A 15,351-nucleotide genomic window follows, 5' to 3' on the forward strand; every position below is an offset into this window, starting at 1 on the left:
GGACAGTGGCACCTCCTGGCAGCCAGACACTCTGCTCTGGCCTAGCAGGTGTCCTCAGCACCCTTCTGTAGGTAATGGGGGGTCTCATCACTTCCAGAAGTGACTTGGAACCGTTGAAGCTCACTGACCCCAACTGTTGCTGCTGGGGAGCTGTGAGGTGAGGGAGCTGCAGAGCTGCAGGCTGCCCTCGTTTGCTGCAGTCAGCAGAGCCTTCCTGGGCTGTGCAGCAGGTGAGGCAGGCTTGCTGTGTTGCAATGCCCTGTGGCAAGAGCTGAGGTGTGTCAAAACAGACAGCAGCCTGCCAGCCACGCTGGGCAGAGCACGCTGCAGGGGCACCTCACAGCCAGCTCTCTCCAGGGCTAAATAGAGGAAAGCAAGAGCTGGCTCCAAAGATCAGAGGTGCTCTTGCATTTTGAGGCTCTCCTGATGCCACTGCTCTTGCTGCGGGGGCTCTGGGGGCCTGGCTGTGGTCACTCCAGCACAGAGAAACACTGCAGAGCTCTCAGGTCAGAAGTCCACTCACCCTTCCTTGCTGTCCCACTGTCAGGTGGCCCCAGGTGCTGGGTTTGCCTCTCAGAGCAGCATGGAGAGGAAGGTTGAGCATGCAGGACAGGCAGCCAGGATGAGGCATTCACTCCAGCCAGCCCCTGCTCACAGGTGGCTTTTTATGCTGGAAGCATTGACAGCCCACCTGCATCCTGCTGGAGGGAAGCACAGCAGTCACCATTTACTGGTGCAGTCAGCAGGGCTGCTGGTTCCCACCTCGTTGTGTGAGTAAGAGCAGCCTGGCCTCACTCACAGGGACAGGGACAAAATCAGTGCCCACCAGGAGGGATTTGAAGCAGCTGTTTGCACAGCTTCAAATCCCCAGTGCCAGGACCCCAGAAAGGATCCCTTAAGGTTCCCCATTTCTGCCCATGGGCAGAGCTGTTGATGGGCAGAGCTGTTGATGCTCTCTCTGGAATCCAATCTGTTTCATATATCATTCACAGGACACAGACCTGCCAGCTCTCTGTGTGCACAGAGGGCAGCTGGCAGCCCTTGTCTCTGAGATGTGGGACTGACCCCCATGGCTTCACCCAGCCCCACCTCTGGGCCTCTTGCCCTGGTGACAGCCACACACACAACCTCAAAAGCAAGACTTAAGTTTTTGATGGGGCTCTGTGTGCAGGGCTGCTCTGGGACTGATCACAGCAGTAGGTACAACCACATCACCAAGTGCTGAGCCTCAAAAGCCTCTTGTCCCAGCCCTGCTGTGCCTGACCCACTGTCTGCCCAACCTCCTGCCTGCTGCTCTCTTTCACTGGTGCTCTGCCTGTGCATTGATTAAGCAGAACATCCAGGGCTTGCCTCCCATGCTGCTGGGATAGGGAAGCCACAGGCAGGGCAAGGTCACCCCAAAATCACCTGCAAACTGCCCAGAGAGAGGGTGTCTGGTGGGAAGGGAGCTTGTGCTGGTCTGGCAGCGAGCCCTGGCCTGGGGCTGAATCATCTACAAGGAGCAAAGGCTGAGAGCCTGGAAAAGAGCAGCCCCAGAGGGGCTAAAGGCTGGGGGGCAAGCCTGGATGAGGCAAGGCTCTTGTCAGTGGTGCCCAGGGACAGGACAAGGAGCAGTGGGCACAAACTGGAACCCAGGAGGTTCTGCTTAAACACAAGAGCCCTTAAACTTTGCTGTGAAGGTTCTGGAGCAGGCTGCCCAGAGAGGTTGTGGAGTCTCCTCCTCTGGAGAGGCTCCAACTCCCCCTGGCCACTGTGATCCTGGCAAGCTGCTGTGGTGCCCTGCTGGAGCAGGGGGTTGGACTGGGTGATGCCCAGAGGTCCCTGCTGGGATTCTGGGATTCTGTGAGGGGAGCAGGACAGGAGATTGCCTGGCAGCTCCAGCTAGGACCGTGCCCTGCCACGGCCAAGGTTGCCATCATGTGGCCAAAGCTTTTCATTCCCATCCCACTTTTCACTGCTTTACAGGAAAAGCTTCCTGCCCTCTGCTCTCTTCTCACACCTGGCAGCCCACAGCTCTCCCTGGCAGCAGCTCCTGGCAGGTGTGTGTTGCACAAGAGCTGTGTCTGGGTAAATCCTCAACATCCATCTCAAGTCTGGTCTAACTAGATGAAGGATCTCAGGACCAATCCCTCTGCAGCTCCAGCATGGGGCTCAGGGCTTTACACAGCATCACAGAATGGGTTGGGTTGGAAGGGACCTCCAAAGGTGCAGTCCAAACCCCTGCAGCCAGCAGGGACATCCTGCACTGGATCAGGTTGCCCAGAGCCCTAGGGCCTCAACCACCTCCCTGGGCAACCTGTTCCACTGTCCCACCACCCTCGTGGTGCAGAACTTGTTCCTCACATCTAGTCTCAGTCTGCCCTGCTCTAGCTTGAAGCCATTGCCCTGTCCCTGTCCCTGCAGGCCTTTGCAAACAGCCTCTCTGCAGCCTTCCTGCAGCCCCTTCAGGATCCCCCCAGATCCTCCTCTTCTGCAGGCTGAACCCCCCCAGCTCCCTCAGCCTGTCCTCACAGCAGAGGTGCTCCAACCCCCTAGCCTTCCTCTGGACCCTCTTCATCAGGTCCTTGTGCTGAGGGCTGCAGAGCTGGACACAGCCCTGCAGGTGAGGTCTCAGCAGGGCAGAGCGCAGCGGCAGAATCCCCTCTCTGGCTCCGCTGGCAGTGCTGCTTTGGATGCCGCCCAGGGTGCCACTGAACCCAGCAAGGCACCAGCCAGAGCACCTGGGAGCAGGATCCTCCAGCTGCCCAGCTTGGTGTGAACCACTTCAGTTTAATTCACTCAGGCTCCACTTTCCATACTGCAGGCAGCTAAGCATCAGCCTTTATTTGCACCGAAACCAGCGTCACCCCTGGAGATGAGAGCTGTGCTGCACCTCAGGAGCACGTTTTACTTGTAGGCATAAAAACAGGCCACATGGGAAGGGAGAATCCTCAGGCAGAGCCAGCACCAAATGCCTGTGTGAAGGCTCATCAATTGCACCCACAGTGTTTATCCAAGCCAGCTCCCTGTGCCCTTGCCAAGCTGGGAGGCACCGGGAGCCTCCTCGCCTGCAAGTCCTGAGATGAAGCAGCACCGACTGTGCCCTGTGCAGGCCAGGCTGGGGGGAAGCCACCCTGCAGGTGTGAAGTCAGGCCCCACTGCAGGCACCCCCTGTGTGAGTACTGGCTCCAGCCTTCAGGTTTTGGGCACTTTCTGCTGGGGTCTTCCAGTCGTGTCACCAGCTCCTCCCTTCACACAGGAGTTCCTCTTCCCTTCTCTGGAGGGAGGCTGGGCAGCTGCTCCAGGCTGTCTCAGGAACCTTGGCAGAGGGACTGACCTCCCTGGGCTCTGTCCCCAGAGCCCTTCTGCAGAGGGAGAGGGGTTGCCATACACTGCCCAGAGGACAGTGCTGTCCCAGGCTGCTGCCCCGTGCCACATGTCCCTCTGCAAGCGCTGCCCCCTCTGCCTCTCCTGCCAGTGCCCCCAGAGTCCCCTGGGCCCAGCAGAACTGGGTCTGGCTGCGGTTTGGCATAAGAAGCTCCATGCTTACAAAATGAAGCATGGAGGTATTTGACAGCACAAACACAACTAACCTTGGAGTAACTGAAAGGCTGAGGTAGGCCAAAGAGACCTGGGTCTGCCCCAGCTGGCTCACTGGGATTGCAGCAACGAGCTGGAGGTACAGCTTGGGATGAGCTCTGCATCCCTTAACCAGACTTGCTTTGGTGGTGGCCTCTCCAGGCTGAAGCCTGCAGGACTTGGCAGCTTGCAAGCTGGATCTTCACGTCAGGGTGATCAGAGGGTCTCATGAAACAGCTCTTGCAGCTCCCTGGCCTCACAGCAGTGAGTTAGGTGAAGTCACAGGCAGCCTCCTACATGACATGGGGACTTGATTTGTTGTGTTCTGAAGAGGAGGAGCAGCTGAGCCTCTGAGTTTAACATCCTCCCATCTCCTGGCTCAGTGTCTACCTTGGAAGACAACCTGGAGCTGCTGAAGCCCTTTGCATTGTTTCCTGGTAAGTGCTGGAGGGTGGCAAACTGCAGAGCTCTCTGATGTGGAAACTGGGGATCCCCTGGAACAGGTGGAGTCATCCATTGCCTTGATCCTGAAAGCAAGCTGGGATCTGGTGGGAATCCAGACCTTCCTGCACCGAAAGCCCTTCCTCAGCCCTTGCTCAGCCCTTGCTCAGCCCTTGCTCCTCCTTCTTTCCTTAGGCACAAACCAGAAGAGCATCCTGTGCAGGGCTGTGCAAGAGAGGCTCCCTGGGCTGGGGCTGGGGCACATCTCAGTGGTGTGGGGAAGGGAAGGAAGTTGTTCTCTCAGTTCAGTAGGAGAAATGTCCTGGGTGAAGAAGCCCAACACCACCATGGGCATGAGAACGGTGCTCTTAGGCACCGGAGCAAAAGACTCAGTAAGAATCTTTGGATGTGATGGAGCTGGTGCAGTGTACAGGGTCCTCCAAGAGCACAGGTCATGGCAGAAGAGCAGGACAGGAGGCTTCTCTCAGAGCAGCTGAGCCCTCACCAGCACCACACTGCTGGCTGGGCTCAGGAAAGTTGGAGACTTTCAGGTCCTCCTGGCAACACTTTTGAAATAAGAGAAGGAGGTTTATGAAGCACTGCAGACAACAGCAAAGGCTGCCCAGAATCATCCTCAGCATCTGACTGCTAACAAGGGCTCTTGAAGCAGGTATTTTTAATGCAGCCCTGGGTTTAGGAGGGGAAGAGTCAAGCTGTGGGTTGAGAGCCAAGGCACTTGGAAAGGGCTTCGTTTCAGCTCCTTGTGGAGGGATCAAGGACCCTGTGCAGGGACTGCGGTGGGGATGAGGTCTCAAAACTGAGAGAGTGTTAGGGAAGGTTCTTGCTTCAGGTTTTCCTTTTCTGATTCATCCTAATCACCACAATCACAAGCAGCAGAGCAGACTGCAGTGAGATTCCAGGAGCTCTGGAATGAAGTAAAAAGCCATCAGCACTTCTGTTGCCTGCTCCAAGCCCCACACACCCAGCTGGGAAGTGCATTTGGCTGCTCAGGGCTTGGTACCCCTGGAAGCTGTCTGACTTTCAGGGGCTCAATGCAATTGCAGCTCTGTTTGATTCAAAGATTGATTCTCTAGTTTGAACAAAGCTAGAGGGGCTTTATGTGCTGACCTGGAAGTTAAGGACTGGTCTCAGTTTGGCCTCTCCTCATTGCTTTGAGGGAAAGTTCATAGCCAAGAAATGTGGCTGAACTCACTGGGAATCCTCTCACTGTATTGACCGTGATGCCCCTAAAAAAGACCTGTTGGGGATGGAGAAAGGTTAGAGCACATGTTGGCACTGCAGGAACATGCTGGCTGCTTTGAGAAGAAGAAGAAAGCAAAGGCAAAGCTGCCACAGCCACTGCAACAAAGCCTGGAAGGTCTCAGCTCCACAACCAGGAGCTCAGTGTCTGAGCAGTATTAGCCCTCAGCTGACCACCACCACCTCTCATACCCAGTGAATGCAGGGCATGATGCTGCCTGGTACAGAGCCAAAGCACACTCACAGAGTGCAGGATGGAGCCTGCAACATGGAGCTGCAGTGTGGGCACCCTTGGGGCATTGATTCCTTGGGGTGTTGTGCTTGGCTGGGAAAGAGGAAATGTCCTGGGAGGAAATGAAGGCTTTTGCAGTGTCCATAAAACAGCAGAGCTGAGGTAGACCCTGAAGATGATGAAGAAGAGCACAGGGGCACAGATTTTGCCTGTGCAGAAGGAAGAGGGCTGCACTCACACCAGGCAGTTAGTCCCAGCCAGTTCCAGGGTGACAACAGCCAGACCTGAGCTTGCCAGTTACCACTTGAGTGTCTCCCAACACCTGAAAGGCTTTTCCTCATGAAAGAAGGGTCCTGTGTCTTATCACCAGCTCTTACTCAATCCTATGTTGCTGGCTGTGGTCTGGTTGCCAAGCATGACAGAAACACTGCCAGCAAGCAGCTTGGAGCTCCAGCAAAACAAAGTGCCTGAAAGAGCTGTTCATACCCAGGCAGGACAAGGAGGGCAGGGGCTGAGGATGAGGATGAGGGTGGGGAGAGAAGGGAAAATCCCTGGACGTTCCCTTGGCAGGCCCCTGAGTCTGAATGTGTAGCCTGCATAGAGCCTGGGCATCCTGACCCTGCTCTGGCCAACCCAGCATGGCCTTCAGCATCTCTGCAGGGAGCTGTGCTTCGGGTGGCTGTGACTTCCCTCCCTCACCAGCAAAAGCAGAGCCAGACTGGAAGCTCCTTGACCGTAGCATAGTGGCTGCTTGGCAGCTGTTTAAGCCATGCTGGCTTGTGACTTTGCAGGGTGTTCCTCTTTGTGCACCTCATGACTTTCCCCCCTCAGAGTGTGCAGATGAACACTTCAGAGCTCAAAGGCCACACGAGGGTCTGGGAGCCCCCTCCCCACAGGCTTACTTCTGTGTCAGAATCATTCACTTCCCCTCACCGTGGGCCGGCAGCACAGCCAAGCTGCAAGCCCTGCTGCTCTGCCATTCACATCTGAGCGAGGCAAAGGGAAAGCAAACACCTCTCACAGGACTGACAGCCACAGCCAGACAAGGAAGATAAGCCTTGATGCTGGCAGGCAGCCCATCTTCCCCTTTGAAACCTAAGCAGTCCTGCCCTCAGAGCAGGTTCAGAAGGCTCTCCCTTGGTGCACAGGCAGGGTGGGCACCCTCAGCCTGCAGCACCAAAGCACTGCCCAGAGACACCAGAGGCTTTCCCAAGGGGAACCATCTGACCTCTGCATGTTGCAGGAGCAATCACAGAGGCAAGGGCTGCTAATTTATGCTGAGTCAAACCACAGCCCCCATTAAATGCAGGGACATGAAGTGGTGCTCTAAGTTAATCCCCCCAGCAGACTGTGACCCCCCCACCCCCCGTCAGTCACTTCTGCACTGCTGCAGGGCACATTGTTGCTCTCTCTGCACTGTAATTACCTACTGCCACGATCCTAATTCATCAGTGATCATTCCTCTGACACCCCACAGGCAGCTTGGGAGCAGCCTTTGCTGATTTTCAGACGCCTCACACCCAGGCTGGACTTGGAGCATCACTTACTTTGAAGCCCTCGCTGTGGTAGCTCTGCAGGATGCAGTCCAGGGTGCCTCTGTACTTGTTTAGATAAACTCCATCTGCCTGGATTCGACTTTTCACAACATCCATTGGAGTGGCAACTGCCCAGGAAATGGCTCCTAGGGAAATGCAGAGGTATTTGAACCACCTCTTCTCTGTGTGCCCAGGTCAGCAAGCCGAGAAACTCATCCTGCATCTACCACATCCTTCCTGCGGGGCTGTCCGTGTCAGGCACAGGCACGCAGCAAAGCTCCCTGCTTCTGGAAGAACCACTGAGATCTGGGGGGGTTATTGGTGCTGATCAAAGGCAGGCAACCCAGAAGGTGCTCCCCAGATGTGCCAATCCATCTCCTGCCAGGCTGCTGGGGCAGCAGGGACGTGCGGTGCTGCAGGCAGCTGCCCCCGGGATGGTTTCAGGAGCGGTGGAGTCCTCAGATAATGCTGGGGGAAAGCAAAGTCTGAGCTCAGAAGGTAAACAAGAGGCAGGGTCACCTCCTGCAGCCAGGAGGAGGCTCCAGACAGCTGTGATACGCTGTCATGGCCCAGCTGGACAGAGAAGAGGTTGTCTGGGTCTGTGTGAGGGCTGGAGCAGACCAGAGAACCTGTCTGGATGGGCCAGGGCTCTGTTTGTTGGCAAGAGGAACAGACAGGGCACTTCTCTTGGAACTGGTGGAACCAGTCCAGAGGAGGCCACAGAGGTGATCAGAGGGCTGCAGTCCCTCCCCCGTGAGGACAGGCTGGGAGAGTTCAGCCTGGAGAAGAGAGGGCTCTGGGGACACCTTAGAGCAGCCTCCCAGTGCCTGAAGGGGCTAAGAAGGGCTGGGCAGGGACTCTTCAGAAGGGCTTGGAGTGGCAGCACCAGAGGGAGTGGATTGGAACTGGAAGAGGGCAGATTTAGACTGGAGATGAGGAAGAAATTCTTTCCAGTGAGGGTGGGGAGACACTGGCACAGGTTGCCCAGGGAGGCTGTGGCTGACCCCTCCCTGGAGATGTTCAAGGCCAGGCTGGATGAGGTTTAGCAGGAGGTGTCCCTGCCCATAGCAGAGGGCTGGAACTGGATGAGCTTTAAGTTCCTTTTGACCCAACCCCTTCTGTGGTTTTGTAACCAGGAGCTGAGCTAAAGCTTGACCTGCACTTGGGGGTCTGCCCTGTAGAAATGGCCAAGGCATGGGGAGTGGGTGCAGGGCTGGCCTGACACATGCAGCCCTGGGGGGCACACACACACGTGTCAGTCTCCACGGCAGGCGTGCAGGGCAGCAGCAGCCAGCTCTGCTTCTGCTGCAGGCAGGCTGCACACCCTGCTGGTGGGAAGCCAACAGGGTGAAGTCCTCTGCTGGAGGCATCCTGGCTGCCTTGTGTCGCACTCTCTGGCAGTGTGACAGGCAGGCTGCTGCCAGGCATCCAGGGAGAGGAAGGTCCTGGCTGTTATCCTCCGATGGAGGTCTGATAACGCTTCCGTAAAGTTTGTCAAGTCATAAAGCACAGCTGTGCTGCCAGGGGACCTGGCCCTGGGGGAGGTTCATCCCCATGTCCTCTCCTGGTCACCAGAGGTTGGTGGCCCCTGAGTCACTCCTGTTATCTGCCCTGGGAACCTTCCTGTCCGTGTTTTGCCAGTGCTGCTTACCTGCTGCACCCCCAGCCAGCCACACCGAGGAGGGGCTGGGGGAAAGGCCTCCTTCAGGGGTGCTCCAGTCACAGAGCAATGTGTAGGGGATGAAGTAGAGGCAGTAGCCAGGCACATCCCTCAGGAGCATTGCTCCAGCACCTCGGTATATTCCTGGCAGCCCCTCTTTCTGCAGGACTGTCCTGAAGCAGTGCACTGGGCCTCTGTACACAGGGAACCCAGGAACTGCAGGCTTGAGCTTGGGGTCTGCTGCAACAGATAAACCAATAAGATCCAACCATTAGAGCAGACACACTGCCACAGAGCCCCTCTCCAGAGCCCACCACCACCCAGCAGGAATCACTGCCACCCATTTGCCTTTGCTGGGGTCACTGAGGAGCATGGGGACAAAAAAGAGGATTTGGGTCCATTCTGCAAGGTGTTTAGACAGCTCAGGGTGGATTTGCCCCAGTTCATTGCATGCCTGCCAGGCACTAGGTGCCCAGTGAGGTTTCCAAATCAGTTTAAGGCTACGTGCCCAGTTTTCCCTGGATTTCAACCACTGCTGGTGCCAAGCTGCAGCTCTGAAAGCTCTGACATCTCCAGAGCCTGGCCCTTCCCAGGCAGACCAAGTCACTTCTGGAAAGGCCCTTAGGTTGGTAAGCCAATGGAGGCTTCCAAAGCTGCCCATGCTGACATTGTCTCAAAGCCATGCAGGGCTCTCAGCGCTGCACAGTGACACAGCACAGCTGCAATCACCAGAGAGCTGTGGGGCTGCTGCCATCCAGGCTGCTCCGCTCCACAACCCTGCAGGCTCTTCCTTCAGCCCTGCCCCTGCTCTGGTGGAGTTTGCTCCCTGCTGGTAGCTCTCCAGCAGGAGCAGCTCCTGCTGCCTGCCGCTCCTGGAGAGCTTCAGCTGCCAGCATCCCCTCCTGACCTGGGTACCTGTGACCCTGCCCCGAATCTGCCAGCAGCGTTCCAGTGTCCCTGTGTCATTGTGGCTTGGGACAGAGGAGTGGGCAACAACGGAGAGGGGTTTATGGAGCAGTGTCTGTGGGGCTGAGAGTGTGCAGCTGAAGGTGGGGAGCTGGCATTAGCACTGGCAGCTGTGGAGCTGCTGCTGGGATCTCCAGGGGACCTGGCTGCTGCTCCACAGCTCCTGGGCCTGAGCAGACCTGCCCCTGCGTCCATTATTGATCCCAGTCAGGTGGAAATGCCAACAGAGGTCTGATCAATCACATTGAGCTGAGCAGGACGGGCCCCAGCCCGAGGCAGAGGGAAGCAGTTCCAGCTCAGCTGCAGCACAGAGCTGGGCTTTGAAGCAAAGCTGTCCTGAAGCTGTGGGCGAGCAGCAAGGACCGGCAGAGGGAGGAGGAAGAAACTCTTGCTGCCTACCTGCGGTGCGTGGCTGTGTCTGCATCTGCAGCCTTATCTTCACCAGATCCACAGGGGTGCCAATGCCCACGGAGACAAACCCTGCCAGGGTGCTGGCCAGCAGCATGTCGGGCAGGGCCGGGGGCTGCGCGGGGTCGCCGTGGCGCAGCTGCCCCAGCAGCCGCTGGGTGTTGCTGAAGACTCCAAACACCACGGAGCTGTAGACAGCCACGCTGGCCAGGGGGAAGGACATGCCCTTGAAGAAGCCAGCCACCTGCCCGGGGAGGGGAGCAGCAGTTAGGAGGGCCGGCAGCACCCGGCAGCGTCCACCCCGGCTGGGCTGTCGGCCCAGGAGCGCAAAGCCAGGCAGCGGCTGGGACCAGCCCCCTGCACACCTGAGCAAGTGCACATCAGTGCCCACTGCCCAGGGCTTGTAAAGGCTGTGCAGAGCTCAGGCTGTGCTGAAGGCACGGGAACCTTGGGCAGAAGGAAGAGATTTCCTGCACTGAGGGTGCTGAGGCAGAGGCTGCCCAGAGGGGTGGCAGAAGCCCCATGCCTGGAAACATTCCGGGTCAGCTGGATTGGCTCTGAGCAGTCTGCTCTGGTGGAAGCTCATTAAGGGTTGGAAGGGACCTCTGGAGATCATCGAGTCCAACCCTCCTGCCAGAGCAGGATCATCCAGAGCAGGTCACACAGGAGCACATCCAGGTGGAAAGCCTCCAGAGCACTGCTGGGGATGTGGCCTGGGGCCTTGTGCAGCTGCTCGATGCATTCCTTGCCCGTTCCCCCAGCGGGCTGGCAGCAGGACAGAGCACTTACAGACTCGTTCCTGTAGACAGTGAGCAGGCAGCTGAGGGTGTTCCCGTAGCCTTGTCCGGCCTGCAGGCGGGTCTGCAAAACAAATGCCACTCAGATGCATGCTTCCAGCCCAGGCAAGGCTCCTGCTGACATAACAAGGTGCACTTTGCTTGGAGAGCCGACCCAGAGCAGTAACCCCAGCCTGCATCTGCCCTTTGCCGGCAGTGGGGCAGCCAGCACCTCCGAGGGCAGCACCGTCTGCAGCTGGGGAGTGCCAGATCCCTCCCCAGCCCAGAGAAGCCAGCCTGGCCCAGCACAGCAGGCTGCTGGCACTGGCAAGCTCCTGCTTCAGGTGGAAGTTGGAGTGATGTGGTCTCCTCCACTTAGGGAATCTCAGTGGAGGTTGGGATGGAGAGGAAAGCTGTCCCGGAGCCTTCCAGCCCCTTTCAGATCCAAGGTGGACTTTAAGCCATGGAAATGTTTAAATGGAGACACAGTAACTCAGCTCCCTCTGAGAAATTCTCCCTTCCTCACTGAAATAAACAACATCCTCCCATGGCTGCCAGCACAGACAGCTTGTCTCTGGAAAGCAGTGGCTGCATGCCTTCCAGAAAGTGCCTGCCACAGCTGGAAGCAAGGAGGTGTAAGGCAGGACCGAGCCTGTGTGAGCCAGCACACCTCCCCCTCCTCACCAGGCACACAGAGGTAAACACAGCACACCCCCGGGGCTGCTGGGACCATCTGCCAGCCCAGCTGCTCAGAGCATCCTACCAAGGGATGCACTTCTTGGCCTTGGAGGTCTGTGAGGAGTTGGAAAGGTTCCTCTCTCCACAGGACCTAGAGCTTCAGCAGCTTGAGGGTGCTGGAGCCTTGGAGCAGGCTGCCCAGAGAGGTTGTGGAGTCTCCTCCTCTGGAGAGATTCCAACCCCACCTGGACACTGTGATCCTGGGCAAGCTGCTGTGGGTGCCCCCCTGGAGCAGGGAGGTTGGACTGGGTGAGCTCCAGAGGTCCCTTCCAGCCCTCACCATGGTGGGATGCTGTGAACCAACCCTGGTTGAGGCCAGAGCTCATTTTTTACAGGAAGACCTTCACATGTGCTCTGTCTGTGATGGTTTTAGGGCATGGGAACAGCATAAGTGGTGACATCCACCAGCACTGCTGCTAGGAGGAGGGCTGAAATGAAGCCTGGAGGGAACAGTGCCCACCTCTGCTCGAGGGACAGTGCCCAGGCCCTGCCATGGCTCAGCCCTAACTTAATCAGAGTGAAGCAGGGAGTCTATTTGAGGATTTAAAGCCCAAAGGAGATTGTGTCCTCTGGAGTCTGTGCCTGAGGAGAGCTTTAGCGCAGCAAATAGAAGCTTCAGTGGCACAACCACTTAGCCCAGAGCCCTGTAAGAGGCTCCCTGGTGGGATGTCGTGGTGGGACCCTGGCTGGAGAGTGGGAAGGACCAAACCCCAGGCTCGTCCCTCAGCCAGGGGCTGCTCCATGCATCCATCTGCTCACAGCCATCAGAGCTCCCAGCCTGGCCAGAGCCTGTGGAGAAGGCAACAGCCGGAGCAGGCCACCCAGTGAGCCCTGCAGGCAAGCTGGCAGCTGCAGCACTCCTTGTGCAATGCAGGCAGGCCAGGCAGGGGGTGCAGAGCAGTGTGTGCCGTGGCTCACGCTGGAGGTGATGGGGTCAGGCAGGACCAGACAGGAGGTTGGCTGAAGGCTGGGCAGCCCAGGACAGGACAACTGCAGTGCACAGCCCTGTGTTCCCTCCTGGCTTCATTTGCACACTCAGCCCAGACATTTCCATTCTGGCTCCACGGGCTTGGGGTTTTGTTTCCCTTTACACAGTAACCAGGTCTTCAGAGGGTCAAGTTAATACAAGCCTTGAGTAACTGAGGGCAGCTGAGTGTCCTCACAAGCTGCCCCTCATGCACATGGCCCTTAGCTAAGCTCCTCACATCCAGCACTGAGATCCCTGCTGACATCTTTGTCAACTTCCACCAGCAGAGGTACCCCTCGGGAGGCTTCTTTCTGTGGCGTGTCAATGAGCACAGCAGGGCTCGTGGGTGACACCCAGGCACTGCAGAGGGTCCTGGGGAAATTACTGCAGTGTGGAGCATGAAAAAGGGATTAAATGGAAAACTGCTCAGAGGCTTGCAGCACCATGGACTAGAACAAAACAGCTGCCTGGGTCTGGTGGAAGTTGCAGTGTGGTGAAATACCACAACAAGTTGCCCAGAAATGTGGTGGAGGCCCCACCCCTGGAGACACTCAAGGTCAAACTTGATGGGGCCCTGAGAATCCTGATCTAGTTGGAGGTGTCCCTGCTTGCTGCAGAGGGCTTGGACAAGATGACTTTTGAGGGTCCCTTCCAACCCAGTGATGCTGGGAAGGGGCCAGGCTGAGGGAAGGGGTCTGCTTGGTGGGAACTGTGGTGTGGGTGCCACATACCCCTCCCAGCCTTGCTTCCAGTCCTGTTCCCTCCTGGCCCTAGGGAAGGATCCCCCATCCCCATGGATGCAGCAGCAGGGCTGGCCAGCTGGGCTGGGGCAGGCTGTGCTGGTGTGTGCATGGGCTTGCCTGCATCATGCCAGCACATATCTCCTTGCATCTCTAGATCTTTCCCTCTGAGGAATAATTGTCTTGCAGGGATAGCAAATATTGCATCCCATAGCCTTGGGATGAAATTTCAGCACTCTGCCCTCTCAGCCTCGTCAGCACTAGGAAAACACATAAAAACGTGCCTGCAGCAAAGCAAATACAGTTCCCCTGCTGCCCTTTGAATGCTCCTCTGTGGCAAAGTTCAATAAAGCCTTGGCAGAACTGTTTGGTGAGCCACACATTAGGTAAGGCCAGGTTTAATGTTCAGCAGGAGTCTTCCTCACTGGAGGAACTCCTACCTATCAGCCATGTCCTTGAGTTCCTCCTTCAAAACCTGCTTTGGAGAGGAGGAAAGCCTCTGAGATTCCTACCCAGGCTGAGCTGCCCCTCAGAGAGGCCTCCTTGCCCGTCAGGGGGGTCTTGGGTGGTGATGTGAGAGTGTGGTTCAAAGGGCCTTACCTTGATGGTGTCCAGGGGGTGCCCCACAAACACGCTGACAGCCCCTGGGGGAGAAAGCAAAGCGTTGCACAAGGCATTGAAGAGCTGCTGTGACAGGGCAGGAAGCAGTGGGGGTACAGGGCAGGAGGAACAGCTGTGCTGGACCAAGCTAGAGCAAGGCTCCCTGCAGTGCCCAACAGGTAAAAGCTGGGCAGAAACATCAGCACAGCTAACCTTGACTACTTCCCTGGACTCCACCAACTTTACATCTGAGCAGGAGGAGGAAGAGGAGGAGTTGTGTTTGTATGTCCTGTCCTTGAACCAACCCCTCTTGCACTCTCATGCAAGCATTTGGCCTCCAACTGAAGCGATTCAGGTTAGACACAAGCAAGTGCTTTCTCCTGGCTCACTCAGAGGTGCCCCAGAGCTGAGTGCTGATGGGGGCTGTGAACCCCCATCCTTTGCTCTTGTAAGGGCAGTTTACAGAGATGCCTTTCAGGGGTGATTCAGTTTAAAACAGAAGAGGATCCTGCTCTGCATCACTCCCTGCAGCTCCATCCAGCCTCATTCTCCATGGTTCCTCAGTCCCCCTTAGCATCCTGCCCACACTGCTCACTGCCAGGACTCCCCGTGGCAGGGCACAGGGTGACTTGGTTTCCCCCCTCTCCAGGAGGGCAGAGCAATCCATGTGCCGTGCCAGGATGCATTTTTGGGTGCTTGTTGCAAACAAGAGCAGCAGTTTGCAGGGTGTCTGTAGAGGTTTGTGCAAAGCAGTGTCCCCAGGTGCTTTGGAGACTACATGGAGTGTCTCACTGGCAGTGGGTTAGGACTGAAAAGAGCCTAATGTCCTCGGTCAGCACACCATGACTCTACACAAAAACCTCTGGTGAAATGCCCCCTGTCCTTCTAAACCTTCACCTGAGACCAGCAGAGGCCCGGGGCTGTGCATGCAAGCTGACCACTGCCATCAACACCAAGCACAGGTGGCTGTTCACCCCCCAGACATCCTGCTCCAGTCCCAGGAGTTAGGGGTCAGCGGGGCAGAGGCAGCACTGTGTGCTGCACAGCTTCCCACAGAGACCCCAAATCAGCTGCTGGCCTAACCTTTTGCCAGAGCTTCTGGGGTGTTTTTAGAGCCAGTTAACCTCATCTGGCTGGTCTGCACCCAGAGACCACTCCCTTCTGCATCCCACTGGCTGGTCTGCATCCCACTCCCTTCTGAGCCTTGGGGTGAGCCCGGGCAGAGCGGTGCTGTGGCGGTGGCCAGCGCCACCACTGCCTCTCTGCCCATCGTAGGAGCCGAGCAGCTCGGCCCTGCACCTTCTGGGCGGTCTGGAGCCCCCAGCTCCGCGGGACACGCCGCAGCGGTGGTGCCTCCTTCTCTCCCTGCTGTCTCTTTCCCCGGTGTTTGCAGTCAGCATTTCCCGCAGCCCGCATCGATTCCCTCCCTGTTTGCCGAGTCGGGACCGCGGGGTCAAGCCGGAGGCTGCC

General features: G+C 57.3%; 1 protein-coding gene across 1 annotated transcript; it reads right to left on the reverse strand.

Moving 5' to 3' along the window:
• Positions 1–4,837: 4,837 nt before the first annotated feature.
• Positions 4,838–10,304, reverse strand: SLC25A48 (solute carrier family 25 member 48). Its single transcript, XM_009911030.2, has 5 exons — positions 10,052–10,304; positions 8,678–8,926; positions 7,039–7,172; positions 5,128–5,257; positions 4,838–4,924 (listed from the first exon to the last, which is right to left on the reverse strand). Exons 1-4 carry the CDS (start codon positions 10,281–10,283, stop codon positions 5,135–5,137), a joined length of 738 nt encoding a protein of 245 aa, XP_009909332.2. The 5' UTR covers positions 10,284–10,304; the 3' UTR covers positions 4,838–4,924; positions 5,128–5,134.
• Between the last annotated feature and the right edge of the window lie 5,047 nt (positions 10,305–15,351).

This window comes from Dryobates pubescens, chromosome 16 (assembly GCF_014839835.1).
Source record: "Dryobates pubescens isolate bDryPub1 chromosome 16, bDryPub1.pri, whole genome shotgun sequence".
NCBI lineage: Eukaryota > Metazoa > Chordata > Aves > Piciformes > Picidae > Dryobates > Dryobates pubescens.